The sequence below is a fragment of the Epinephelus moara genome, chromosome 16 (assembly GCF_006386435.1).
Source record: "Epinephelus moara isolate mb chromosome 16, YSFRI_EMoa_1.0, whole genome shotgun sequence".
NCBI classification, from domain to species: Eukaryota; Metazoa; Chordata; class Actinopteri; order Perciformes; family Serranidae; genus Epinephelus; species Epinephelus moara.
Window position 1 is genome coordinate 36,521,049 of NC_065521.1, and position 14,655 is coordinate 36,535,703.

At 44.8% G+C, this 14,655-nt stretch overlaps 1 protein-coding gene across 1 annotated transcript in view; it reads left to right on the forward strand.

Moving 5' to 3' along the window:
- The window catches only part of camta1a (calmodulin binding transcription activator 1a), a 929,980-nt gene that overhangs the window by 761,353 nt on the left and 153,972 nt on the right, over positions 1-14,655 (forward strand). Inside the window, exon 5 of the mRNA XM_050064291.1 lies at positions 10,203-10,338. Coding sequence (XP_049920248.1) covers positions 10,203-10,338 — 136 coding nt within the window. The remainder of the gene's footprint in view (positions 1-10,202; positions 10,339-14,655) is intronic.

The window sequence follows — 14,655 nt, forward strand, 5'->3', positions numbered from 1 at the left end:
AGCCTTCTCTGAATTTTTTCTGAATTACTCGCTCAGGAAAACAAGAGCAGTTGGTTTTTTTTCTTCCATGAGAACTTTTCTCAGAATCCTGAGATAATAATCTCATTAATTTAGAAGAACAGGGCAGTTTTTTTTTCCTGAAGTGAATGCATTATGCTTAGGTATGATAAGCCCATTAAACAAAAAAATTGAAAACAGGCTACAGTATAGTAATAGTGGTAGATAAGAACAAAAGCCAAAATGCCCGAGTCCAAAATTGAATGAAAAACAGTTTGGATTGATATATTTTAAACCTCACAGTCTCCAAGTCATTTAGGTTCTCTATTTGTATTCTCTTTGTTTTGACTTATAGACGTGTTAACTTCAGAAACAGCTGTGCTTCGTGTTCAGCAGCGTTCACTTGAATCCCCCAGTCATGCAGTTTCATGAGGACTGTCTTTGTATTGGGCCATGTCTGAATGGGCATCCCTTCATCCATCGTCAAAGTAACTGCAACATATCTGTTCACAGGACTGTTTTATGGTCAGTGGTCAGAACATTAACTGTGCAGACTATCCAGTATCTACAGAAACAGTGTGGTCTTCTTTTAATTGTCAACAAGTAAATGGGGCTAGCCATCATGAGCCATCATGTTTTTCTTTTTCTTTGCTTTGTTTAACCAGGATGCAGTAAATTCACTGAGCCTGGATGCTTTTTTCTGTGAATGTCCTGCTCCACACTGACACAGTTGCGCACATTCACAGCTGAAAGCTTCCCAATACAACCACAGTCTGATCTTTTGGCCAGCTGAGCAGCTTTAATCTGTTTTTGTAGAGAATGGGATCACACTGATTGTCCCACACACTGTTCTGTTGCAACAGTCCAAAGGCTAGTCAAAGCTCAGCTTGATGATCAATAAATTAAGTGATTGCAGAGCAGCCACTGCATTTTATGAAAATATTCCAGCGAACATTACTTTTAATTGCCAACAACTAGACAGGAGTGACCAGCATGTATTAATATTTGATTTAGCTGTTGGGGGAAAGAAATGCCATCACACTGGCATAACATTCTCATTGACACACAGTACATCACCGCTCACCCTTTTAATGTGACTCTAAGATTTTAACTACTGGCACTTTTACTTTTTTCCAAGCAAATTATTTCTAATTATGTTGTTTCTTTCTTGTGGACAGTGCTCATTAATCAACAATAGTTCCCGGTCAAATGTTAAAAAACGCATCTACAAAACAGAAATCAAACAATTCAGTTTAAAAAAAGGGTTTTTTTGTTTAACCATTGAATTTGCTGGAAAACAGGGCTTTGTATTCGCTCATCTACACCTGTCATTTTCCCTTTTATCTCATATCAAGACCATACACGACACAGTGGGCTCTACTCTGTTGACGCTTTGTATACTCAAAATTCTGGCACAGGTTGTGTTTACGGAGGCGAATCACAGTGTGTCAGTGTTTGTGTAAAATCCCCCACCACACACAGGGATCAGAGAAGAAAACGAACGCTATGCCGTGAACTTCATCCTGGAATCCAATCCAAGCATTACTGCGGAGGTGGCTTGGACTCCAATATGTTTAGTGCTACCTCAAGACCGTATCATCTCTGCAATGCAAGCAATGCCTGAAATTCGATTTGATCTGCATGGCCACCATCACTTGACCATGGCTGATGTCCGTCCTTCTCCCCCTCACTCTATCTGTGCCTGAGCTGCCGCTGAGCCCTGGGCTCCAATTAATCCCATGATGCCTGGCTGTGGTTGGTATGGCGACCAGACAGGGCACAGAGAGAGCTGTGATTCCCAGGTGAAAGGTGGGATAGACTTTCTGATTCGCTCCAGCACACAGATAGAGTTACAGCTCAATTTCAACCTCTCGCCCTCACTGGTCTATCCTCATGACTAAAATAGGACCAAGGAATAGGAGGAGGGAGAGGAAGAATAGCTTCTTCTCTTTTTTCTCTCTGTTTTCCTGTCTGTCTCTTTCCCTTTTCTCACTCTTTTTTATTACTCCCTCTTTTCAACCCCCGCCCCTCCCATCACTGTGCTGATGTTTTTTTTTTGTGACAGAAGGGACTCTGAGATGGGCTTTATAGCTTGGTCAGCTTGTAAAGCGGCACTTCTAACTCTGTAGTTCTGTCTCACTTTAAAAAGTGGAGTTTTTTTGACCTCGCTGGCTCTTTATCCGTCCTCTTTTCACTTGTTCCTACTGCTTTTGCTTTGTTCTTTTACCTTTTTTGTGGACAAGGCAGGATTTGTGAATTCATAAGTGGTTCAATAGCTGGCCTTAGCTGTGCTCCGTCACTGGGGGGATCAATAGGGGAAGGTCAATGGCACTGTGGTGCTCTGGAGGAGAGACAAGGAGGGCCATGTCCAGGTGATCCATAAGCCTGGTCTGGCATGAGGCATGATAGGGAGGAGAGCCTGTCCTTGCCCATCCTGTCTCTGTCCTATGGGCCTTTTCCTTTGTCACTTTTGGCTGCGCCGATTCAAACCATGCCATGCCGATTTATGTTCCCTTTGTCAGTTTTAACATGCCGAAATGCACCGAGCCGCACCACAGATGGACCCTCTCTGGAATAGGACTAAAAGCGTGCCCGCCCGCCTCCAAGCGGACGGAGGCGACAGCAGCCAACCCCTGACGACCCCCCCTTCTCCCCCTGAAACAAGCGTGTGTTGTAAGACTCCACTCACCTCTGTCTGCGCAGGAGACCAGAGAGAAAGGCGTTTTTTTTAAGTCTCTCTGTTCAGCTGTCAGTACTTTTGTAGCCTCTGACTGAATCTCTATGGTTTAGGGTTTAGTTTCTGTCCTGCATCCTTTTTACTTGTTTTATGTTTGCCTTCATCCATGTGAGTCGTGTTAAGTTACTGCTGATTAAAACCCAAACATTCTTATATTGCTGCTTCACAATAAAAGTTTTTACAAAACAAAATAAAGGGGGACTTTTATTGTGAAGAATCTATAGGAAATGAATGGTTATCACTGAATTAGCAGAACATTGTTGGTGTCTTCTCTTCAATAAAAACAAGTCTGCTGATAAAGCAGAGAGGGAGGAAAGTAAAAGCAGAAACAGCCACAGTAAGATGTTAGATAAAGATCTGCAGACATCAGACTCTCACTGCAACTCTGCAAACAGCTCACCTCCAACAGGTAAACTTCTTTTACCTGCCGTGCTGTGTGATGGAGAAACACTTGGAGCAAAAATAACAAGGACTTTACCCTAGGATCAGCCTGCTGCTTTTAAACGTCATCACACAAGACCAGACGTAATCAGTTAAAGACACAACTTCAAGCAGGTAGCCCTGTTGGAGACACACATCCCTGCCGCGCTGGGCTGATGGGCCAAACCAAACCAAATCAAACCAAGCCAAGCCAGTCCATGACTATCAAAAAGGGGTACTGGACTGTGGAGGTACAGGCAACTGCCCTCACCAAAACTGAAAATCTTGGGGTGGCACACCCAAACCAAAAGCTGTAATTGAATTTAAGGAATTTGCCTCTGCTGTTAGAGTATTTAGGCTAGTTGAGAACTTTATTAATATGGATAGATAAGGAACCGAATTCTGATTACTTTGGTTGGTTATTTTACTCTTGAGGCGAGAGTTCAAGGTACCCCTTTAAAAATGGCCATGCCAGCTGTTCCCTCACCAAAATTTAGCCCAGCTTTGGGGCATCATTTAGTCCCCTTCCCGACAAGTGATTCCAACATGGTTGGTACCAATAGATAATAGACCTTTGCCATTTCGCTTGAGAAATGATCACCCCACAGCCTCTTAAAGACAGTGATAATGGCCTCCAATTATTTTCCTCTAGTAATGAGATAATAATAATAATAATAATAATAATAATAACGTACACATTGATATAAACCTTTGCCAGCACAGGCAGGATCAAGGTTTCAGGGTTTTACAGTTTGTGGTCCAGCGTCATAATCAAGGTCTTGATATTCTGTCTTTTAATTTGTGTCCTCTGACTTCTCCTTGCTTTTTATTTCCAAACCGGCTGTTACACTTTTGTCTTTAATACCTCAATGACACAATTCAATGTTACTTGTTGAATGTGACATTAATAGGAATCCAGTAAAGAGAAACAAAAATCTTTGATCCTCCACTCTGAGCTGGGCTCTTGAAACTACATGACCACATCATTAACTTGGCGGCTAAGTTCTGCTGCTCCTCGTTTTAATAGAAAGCAAGGTTGTTGTTACTAATAATGAAAACCTGACCTTTTCTTGCTGCAGTCTAGTTCGACTCAGATTTAATTGCATTAGTATTTCTTACCATGGAAGAACGTAAAGCTCCTAAAGCAGCAACTGTACCCCATGACATAAAATAAGGCTGTACGCAATTCCCTGCTGCCCATGCATTATTGAAAGTACAAAAGCATCCTCTTTACAAAGTGTCATAATAAGGCATTGCCACAGGACTTAAGTCTACACATGCCCTATGCACACAGCATGTAGTTGTCAGCAGGAGCCAGGCCATAGTGAAGCTTCGTTCTGATGGCACCTTTATTTACAACGTACTGAGACACACCGCGGATGATTTGTGAAGATTAGCGGAGAGGATGTGAGGTATGAATCATCGTCTCTGTAGTTGCTATTTCCAAGTAAGCATATGCATACTGACTAAAGGCTGAAAATAGCATTTGCCACAAATATGATGTGGAAGCCTTTTGAGCAAGCAGTTGAAAGTCATCAACATTTCAACCCAGTTAAACATATTATATCCGCTCACATACATGCACACACACACACACACACACATACAGCAACGGTGTGCATTTCAAGTGAATAAGAAATGTCTTCACAGCCGAAACCTTACAAGCACCAAAATTCAAATTCCATGTCACCTAAGCTGTACATCAAAGCTGCACATTAGCCCTCTTTACTGCTATGTGTGTATGTGTTGACACAGAGAATGGAGCGGTGTAACCAGTGTATGACATGGCTATTTGTAAATAACGTCCCAACCTCATCCACTGGCAGGAGCTGAGAGCTTTAAGTCTGAGTAGTGACGGCAGCCTCCCTGAAATGTGCATGAAACCGGCTTAGTGCTATCAGCGCAGCATCACCGCCAGTCACCAGCCTCCCTCTCATTCTGCTGGGCTGCTGTGGACCAGATAAGAGCAACACCACCACCAACCCCCCTCCCCTGCTGCTTCCATCCGCCTTATGTTGTCTCCCAACAATCCACCCACCCTCCCACACCAATTCACCCTTATCCTCTTTACAAGGTCTTATAGGGACAGAGCGACTGACATGTAGCTACGACCGTAATTTATATTCTTTGTAAATTGTCTGTGATTTTTTCATTGAGATAAGTGCGGGGGGAACATCTGTTTTGTGCTGGAGGGCAGCGGGCCGGGGCCTGAGTTCTGTGGCAGTCATCGGCAGTATAGATAGAGAGAAAGAGGGGAGGCACACGATCTGTCTCCCTACCCTGAATTACAACTCCAGGGGCCCTGCTACCCGCTCATCATTACTGTTGTATTTAGTTGAACACATTGGGTAAACAAACATTGCGCTCCATCTGTACAGCCTTGGAGATACGTGATATCATATTTGGGAAACTTAACTTCTTGATTCATCTCAATCTAATTCACTCAGTTGATGTGACCATTTTCTCTCTCAGTTATCCTTAATTCTTTATAAAGACGACCATGACCATTTCCCAGACAGCCAGGAGTAGAGAGAAAAAAGATTAACATGTAATGGAGAAATAGGGATGATACGACGTGATTTAAATGTTGCATAACTTGTTCCAGCTGACTGACCCACCACCCCCTTAATTACCATATATAATTAGGCATTCATGGTTGAAGGCTGAGGCCACTCAGGACTCCAGGAGTACGAACTGTGGGCATCACAGTGACCAGGCGCTGAGGCCTCATTGGCAGTCGGAGAGGTGCGCGACCTGCGGCGTCTCAACATACGAACACTAGCGGGGGAGTTGGAGGGGTTTCAGAGCAGCGCAGACAATGAATCTCAATCCTGAGGCCGTGGCAGATTTACATTTAAAGTAGTTTTAGAGAACGCCCCACTTCCTGATGCATTCTTTGGCAGGGCTGAAGGGAGCGGCTTATCTGCGAGTCATCAATTGCACGTGATGCGTCCAGATAGGAGCCCCCGACGCGACGCCAGCACCTTTCTGCTCACACATCCGGCTCATAGATGATGTGCCATCTAATAGAGCGCCGTTGCTTCAAGTCTAATTACATTACATGTTGAAACACCTCTGCTCAGTGTCGACAGCTCCAGATGTGTGTGTGTGTGTGTGTGTTGCACGCACACATGTTTTAACACATGTGACCTGTGTTTTACCTGTGATTGACAGAAGCAGTAATGACCAGCATCAGCGTGTTATTGATGTTCTGTCACTCGTCTTGCTATTAATGTTATCCCTAGATGGAGCAACAGGGTTACCGCAAACTTGGTGTGTACGTGTACATGTGCCTGTGTGTGAGTGCTCAGGGGCGTATTTGTGCCTCATATTTATACTTAATAGGGTTGGTGTGTGTGACGCCAAATGTAGGTGTGTGTGTGTGTGTGTGTAGATGTGTTTGGATGAGTAGTAGGTGTGAGTGTGGTTGTTGACACAGTGAGGTAAAGGCTGTGATGGCTGAAGGCTCTGATGGGTAATTGAGAACAGCAGGTGTCGCCTCCCTCCCGAGCCACTTCAGGCCCCAACCAGCTCACCCTCCGATCTTCAAAGCCTCTCCGGCCCAGCTCTCCTCTCCTCTCCTCTCCTCTCCTCTCCTCTCCTCTCCTCTCCTCTCCTCTCCTCTCCTCTATTCTATTCTATTCTACTCTCTCTATTCTACTTTACTCTCCTCTTCTCCTGGCTGCACTGCCAGTTGAGCTTGCTGGGGAGAAAAACAGCATGTATGGTATTAATCAAACCCAGGGCATCATGGGGAATAGGAGGGGGGCTCGAGCCCAGCTATTACTGCTACACCGGTTCACCAAGACTGAAATATTTCATTCTCTCTAACCCTTTTGACAAGAGTACACTTGATACAGTTGAGTAGTTCTGAGTCCAGTAATCCAGTAATGCCTTATTTCATGTATTATAAGTAATATGTTGAGGACATACTGTGATTTCTTGGAGTTTTTTTTTTATTTTGCTGCTCTATGAATAGCTAATAGTTGCCAAAAGCGTGTCTGCACTTGCACAATAAGCCTGTTTGTGTTCTACATAAATATAATGTTTATTCAAGTCAGAGCATTTCAAAGTTCCATTGCTGGGAGAGCATTTTAGGATTTTAGGATGATTCACCAGAGCTGTGGATTCTCCCCACTGATCGCTGTTGGAACAGGAGAATCTCTAACACTCGGGCAGATTTGTCTCTCTCTGTCTGTCTGTTTTAGCTTCTTCCTCCTCCTCTCTGTTAGTGCCTATCGGCCATTAGACAGTGAAGCTGAGCCTGTGAGCGCTGCTCTGCCTGCCTGTGGGCCCGGGCTCCCCTGCTTTGGCTTTGTTACCCATGCTGAACACGTCACCAACCTCATAAACCCCCCACCCTCCCCTGACTTTTTCAAATGAACAAATCTGATTGAGCGAATGCCATTACCTGGGTAAATGAATGATTCCTAAAGGACTGGACAAGGCCTAACACCACCCTGAGGGTAAAGCTTATTATCGCTGCAAACTCCAAAGAGGAGCGAGGCGGCTGTGGAGCTTGTGTGCACTTTGTCAGAGGCCTGTATTTCCATATTAATCTGCCACATTTAGGCATCTGAGACAGAGAGCCTCCTGTCACGCTTCTTTGATAACAGAGCAGTTAGCTTTTTCCCCTCATGTATAAATATGTATAATTCTGATAAGATTAATTGAAACGCCTAAGTATACAGTGGTAGGAGATGAGTGGGAGGGAGAGAGGGAGACAGCAGGAGTGAGAGGAGACACATTATGTTGCCAAAGCATGCATTTTAGACTGGCCTCTGCCTCAGACCTACTCAGGGTGCCTAGGCTCTCTCCTCTGGGTCCAAAGTGCCTTGAATTGAAAATAGCATCTACCTAACAGTCCCTCAAAAATAGCTGAGCGAATACGTTTTTGCGCAGAGCCGATAAATACGGCGTGGAGCCTCTGACACCGAAGCCTCACCCCAATTTCCAGTGCTCTGGAGGAGATCAGATAGCCCTGTGTCATTTGATTTTCTGCCTTATCTCATCTGCGCCCATCTTTTTGTCTCAAGCAGAGCTACATTTTAAGAAGCACACACTCCTTGTATCTTTTGAAGGACAAAACCCCAGAACGATATCGAAACAAATAATAGGATCGCACTGTTAGAGAGGGCCATTCTGCCAATTGATTGATACCAAGTGCTGATGTAGGCATGTCAAATGAGTGTCCTTCAAGTGACATTTGGGATGCAAATCTGTATGTTGAGATTGCAGCAATCTGCAAAAGTTCTTAGCTCATGAGTGCCATTTATGATCGCGCCTCCACACTGGGTGACATTACGGATGCTGTAAACTAGAACACAATTTATACTTTGTGTGTATCCCACACAGCCATTGAGCAGTTCCACTTTTCAAACTGACCAATAAAAATGTCTGTTTAATAGTTGTTTTCTGCAAAGTATGCTGAGTGCTAAACAAGAGAGGGCAGTGAGTGAGGAGGAAACAGCAGGAGAGAGGGAGGTGTGGGAGAGTGGAGGTGAGGGATCCTGAGACAGATGAAACGAGAGGGAGAGAGAGAAAGCATGAAGAGGAGCCGGAGCGAGGGAGGAGACAAAGACGGTCCCCGGTGCGCAGCTTGAGTCGACTCACGGCGAGAAGAGAAGAGGAAGGGAGGAGGAAAGGGAAGAAGGGAGATCAGCAAGGAGTGAGCACGTCAGTGTGTGAGTGGCGTCTCTCATTAGAAGGTGCTGTCAGGGGCCACAGAGGGGGGACTGCAGGGACCCCACCTCCCCCTTCTCCTCCTTCTCCACCGGCCCCTGAGATCCGGCCGGGAAAATGATTGATGAGTGATACCAAGATAAACACGCGCCCTGGCCCCCAAAGGCAGCCCTGCAAAATGATGCATGCAGCGTTATAAATAAACCTTGTGGAAATCAAAAAAAACTTTACAATAAACAACTAAACAATGCAAAACAACTTATTTTGAATGTTGTTAGAGAAGACACGAATCAGCCCGGCTTTTGTTCTTTGCTTTGATGAGAGTTTTTCCCAGATTTTCGTGTTCCCGTCTCATGTATCTGTGTATGTGTTGTGCCTATATGCATGTGAGCAGTGAGCACAAAGCTAACAAGGCTCACCAGCTGACTGGATGGTTAAGCCCCCCTCAACAGTTACATTGCCTCCTCAGCAGCTTGGGCAGGCGGCTTTCCCGCTCATTCACTGTGAGGCCCCAAACACTGAGGCAAACCTGTTCTCATTTGGGAGAGCTCCAAATCATAGCAGCTGTGTGTATGTGTCTGTGTGTTTGTCTGTGTGTGTGTGTTGGAGGAGTGCAAAAGTGCGTGGGAAATGGATGCGCAGTGTGGCATATGTATGGATTCATACTGATGATGCATAGCCACTCCACAATACACACAAATACAAATACACCCACACAAAACTCTCTTCAACTGCTCACTAATTGTTGAGTAAGTCATAAATGTTTTATGCTACACTTTCTGTTAATGTTTAACACTGAGCGCCAAATGCCTCTGTTACAAATCGAAGTGGAAAGGCAGATTATCATCAAATAGTTACATTATATCATTATGAGCCTACAGGCTGTGGTCTGGTGGAGGGAGAATGAATTATGAATGGAGTGTGAGGGAGGATCTTCACTTCCCCCTAGGGACTTCCAACACCACAACTCATTTAAGTTGGATGAATGAGCGATAAGAAACGAAGCCCCCCCCTACCCCCATGCTGCTTGCCTTACACACTGCCCTTCATGTAATTTACTCCACGAGAAGGAGTGTCACTTTAGCGGCTCGCAGCACACACACTTCTCATTGGGAGAAATGTATGCTGAAGGGTGCTTTGTTCATTGTCAAACTGTGCATACCAATGCTGAAAAACACCATAAAGAAGTCTTGTCATCTAAGTCACTGGTGCATTTTCTGCCTGGCGCAGACTCGTGTCGGGCCTCTTTGTACATCTCTAAAATGAGTCCCTGAGCTGTGCTGTAGCTTTGCCTAAAAATTCTTCTCATCTCATCTCTTTTTTTTTTTTTGCTCTCCCTCTCTCTGTCCTGTCTCCACGGATCCAGGCCGCAGAATGGGTCGATGATATTGTACAATAGGAAGAAGGTGAAGTACAGAAAGGATGGCTACTGCTGGAAGAAGAGGAAAGACGGGAAGACCACACGGGAGGATCACATGAAGTTGAAAGTGCAGGGAGTTGAGGTGAGTGCGCTTACAAGACTTTGGATTTGGAGCGAGTGAAACAGGCGGGGTGGGGGCGGGACGGGCGAGAGCCAGCCTTCACCCTGACACAGACAAACACAGGTCTACAGTGAGCTCTCCCTTGGCTGTAATGGAGACAGTCACATGCTGCAGTCGGCCCGTGTCTCCAAGGAGCCTTACCAAGAAACAATGCGGCACAACAATAGTTTTCCCTGGGAAGCCAGTGGAGTGGAACCGATTGTTTGTACCTTATTAAGGCTCTGGATGTTGCCTTTGCTCCAGAGAGCCTACATTAATCTTGCTGGCTCAAAGCAGTACTGTGGAGCTAGCGTTCCCTCACCTCACTCCACGTCACTCCCCATACCAGCCGCTGCCATAAAAGGCCCAGATGTATCTGTCCTTGGCTCACCCAGGCTCAATCTTGCTCCACCTGAGGTGGTGGCAATGCAGTGTGCTGGCACCCCCCGGCTGATTTATCAGCAGTCGCACATATGAAACCAGGCAAGTCTCAGCCTCAGACTCTTTCACTTCCTTTGCTTTCAGTATCTAAAGTTTGTGTCCTGGTCCCCTTCACATGTTTAGCCACAAGCACAGCTGCCAGAAGCACAGGAGTTGAGATAGAGTGGAGTTAGAGATGTGAGATTTTGGTCTCGTGTGTGTGTGCACATATACACACACACAAGAGCACATGCACACCATTCACGTACACATAACCACACACCTCAGGGAGTGGTGCTGTGAGTCTGTGTCACACAGTGTGACAAAGACAAAGCTCAGGCATTCTCCCAACAGGGGCTCTGCTCTCTGTTTGTACTCCTCCAGATATTTGTCACTCCAAGAAAATGGCCTCTTCCTTCGCCTTGCCAGCTCAGTGTCATCTCTGGTCCTGCAGTGGTCTGATAACCTGTTGGGACTACGCACATCCATCCTTTTGGACTATTACATATTTTTCCAGTTTATGACAGTACTGGCTTTACAGATGGTTTAGTCAGCCAACTTGCATTGATATGGTTATATTAAAAATGTGAATACAGATAACGTACGGTAACGTGTCGCATGTTGCTCTGACGTTGTCAGTCTCAACAAAATACGTTAAACCTGTACAGACAGGGATTTGATAGTGACTGCCCTTTGTGATCTGGTGTCTTGCATAAAGGGCAAAACAAGCATTTCTTCCTCAAATCTTTTTTTTTACTGGCAACCACATTAAGTCCATCGGAGCCAAGTGGCAGTTGCCCGAGACCTATTTTAACAGCAAAACAGAGGTACATTATTGTGCAGTTCCAACCTCAGTTTATAGGAAAACTAATACAAAGGGGTTGTTTTGTTTAACACTGAGACAGGGTCATACATGCCAATTTTACTTGTGTTTTGGGGTGAGTTTACCTCTGCTGACAGCACTTTAAGGCCGTCACACCAATGCCTACCATACAACAGAAAACACTGACAAGACTTTTAAAAGACTGAAGTCTGACACTCATTTAAAGACAATGTCAGTTTTTAGTCACACACTGTAGGATTTTGCAAAGACTAGAGGCCTTGCCAGGTCACTATTTGCAAGACTATGATTCCTTTTGAGAGTATTTCGCATCCGGCTCTTGGTGGAAAATATTATGTCAAACTCCCTTTACGAAACACGACATCTTAACAATTCCTCATGTGTCGGCAAAAATGTATAACTCTAGAAACGGGAGATACAAGGCGTCATTTGTCGACAGTGTTCTTGTCAATTCAGTATTAATACAATCTATTAAGACAACCTGTATTTGTGTGTAAACTCTTTTGGATTTTGCTGCTTCAACTCGCCACCAGCAAACCATTTAAAAAATTAAGATCCCTCGCCTTCCCTACAAATCTCTGGTGGATCAGATAAACACCGAATTTAACTCCACAACTTTTCTTTTCCACAGCACAAAAGAACCGAAAGTTGTTCATGTTCTTACGCCTCCCGTGAGTCTCTTCTGAGTTTACTGTCCACCCGGTTTGCTGCTTCCTGTTTGGGGCTGGATTTTCATCATTAAATTTCACTATTTGCATAAGCCAAGACTAAAAACAAAGGGTTTGATTTTATCATAATCTCTCAAACGATTGAGACTGTGGGAGTGTGCACCAACTGAGTTAAAACTCTCATGATGGTATTATGAAATTGGGCATTTTCTGCAACAGTGAAAGTTGTTTGGTGGAAGGCCAGCATCAACTGTGTTGGTTGCCCTTTGGCCAGCTTCACCTCTACCCAGATTCCCCCCAATTGCACTTTAAATTTCCTCTCTTCAGTAATAAAGAAATGTGGTGTCATGACTGATCTCTTAGTTCTGCCCTCAAAGTGTCCCTCCAAGAAGAGGCCAGGGACATTGAGGTATGATATGTTAGAAGTATTAGCTGGTTCTTTCGTGATAAACATGATGTGTACAGTTACAAGAACAAGCTGTTCCCCAAGTCCTAAAAAACAATATAAAAGAGCATTTATCTAAAGCAGAACTTTAACTTGAGAGTAGCAACAGATGTCAAGTTATGAAAATGTCCCCACATCCACCTCCTGCTGTCTGCTACATCATCGCGGCCCACTTCAGCACACGTGAAAGCACTGTCCCCCAACAGAATACTGTACTGTATGCCACTGTCCTATTTCCCAGCATCAATTCTGGTCAGTGCTCCTTAAAAAAGGCAGCCGTTTTTCTTTAGAGCAACTCTCTCAACTGGCACATCACAGCCACTGTATCATAGGTACTTCTGTTGTCCAGTGATAGCGCATGTTCTTCTCCGCTCTTGTACCTGTCACAATGGAAACATACTGTTACGGTATAAAAATATCCGGACCTCTGCGACCAACAGTCCCTGCTTTATAAAAATAATATTAAAAAAAGACATTTCCTGGCAAGCCATAGCTGAAGAGATCGGCTCTTAAGGTGAGGAATCACGTGGAATAAAACACAAAAGACTTTTGAATCCAGGGCAGCACTTCAAATTCACTTTATGTGCTACATATTGTGCTAGATATGCTGTGCAGGCCTGTTGACTTGACACGGCATGTCCAATGTGTGCACCGTAACGCTGTACCTTGACGCTGAATCGTGGTAGCGGTGTGGTGTGAATTTTAGTCACACTGAAACAGAAGCAACATGTGCTGGAAACATAAAGGGCCCTTGAGTGTTTGAAACTGAGCTTTTCTTTACATCCCAGTTGACACTTGACATGAACACTGAGTAATGCACTGATGACTATTACAGTATTTTATGTCCATCAGTAGCAATAAGCAGTCGGAGGCTGAGATGCAGTTGTCGAATCACTAAACCTGTAGTGTGCAGTATGCAAGAATGTGAGGTAAAAGATGTACTAATGTGCAATCATCATGAGTCACACACATAAAGACGGATGGCTGTTCACTGAGTGTAACTCTCCACCCTGTGATTTTGCTCAGTGGGCTCCAGTATGTTGTAACCAGTCTAATTTACCAGAGCTAATTGCTGTGTGAGCAGCAGTGCAAGGTATGAAGGTGAGTTTAGTGTAGAGAGACAGAGAGCACAGGTAGAAACTGGGTCCATAACTGCTGCTATTTCACATACTGTACATAAAAACACAGAGCACTCATTATGCTGAATTACACTGCTGAGAATGTATTGTGTGTTTTTGTGTACACATCCACATCTTACAGCCTTAATAGGCCTGAGTCATGTCCTTTGAACACCTCAGGCCTCCAGACTGACAGAGAGAGGTGATCCATCACTGCTGTAACCAGCCTGTGATGGGAACCATGACCCATCATGCACAGTCATGTTTACTGTAAGCACATACAAATGACTTGGTCTTCTGTACTGAGAGTGCGAGACCGCAGGAGAGGATAAAGAGCTATCTATTTCTGCTTACTACTCTATTTAGAAGGAGAGGAGAAAGATCCATTTAAATACATAATTCATATCATACCTTCACAAGCCAGAACACAAAGAGTTGACATAACTTGAGCATAACCTCAGTTGTTTTACAGGGGAGTTTTCACATCACTCATGCTGAGCTGTAGCTGCTCTGATTCCCCAGCCATCCCGTGCTTAATAGAGGTTCTGTGGTTATTACATGGGCCAGGCTTAGCGCACAGAGAGGACAAGTGTTGTGGGTGGTTCAGGCTAGTGATGTTCAGTGGCTCCAGCGAGAGAAAGGCTGCGAGTCCGGGAGCGAAGGGCCTTCTGGGGCCTGCAAGAGGCAGCCTAGCGTAGCAGGAGTAGATGTCAGCGTGTGCTGCTGCTGTCCTGTCTGCTCCGCAGTGCTGGCTCAGCAGCCCGTGTAAACCGAGGCTCTACTCTCTTTCTCCCTCCCTCTCTCTCT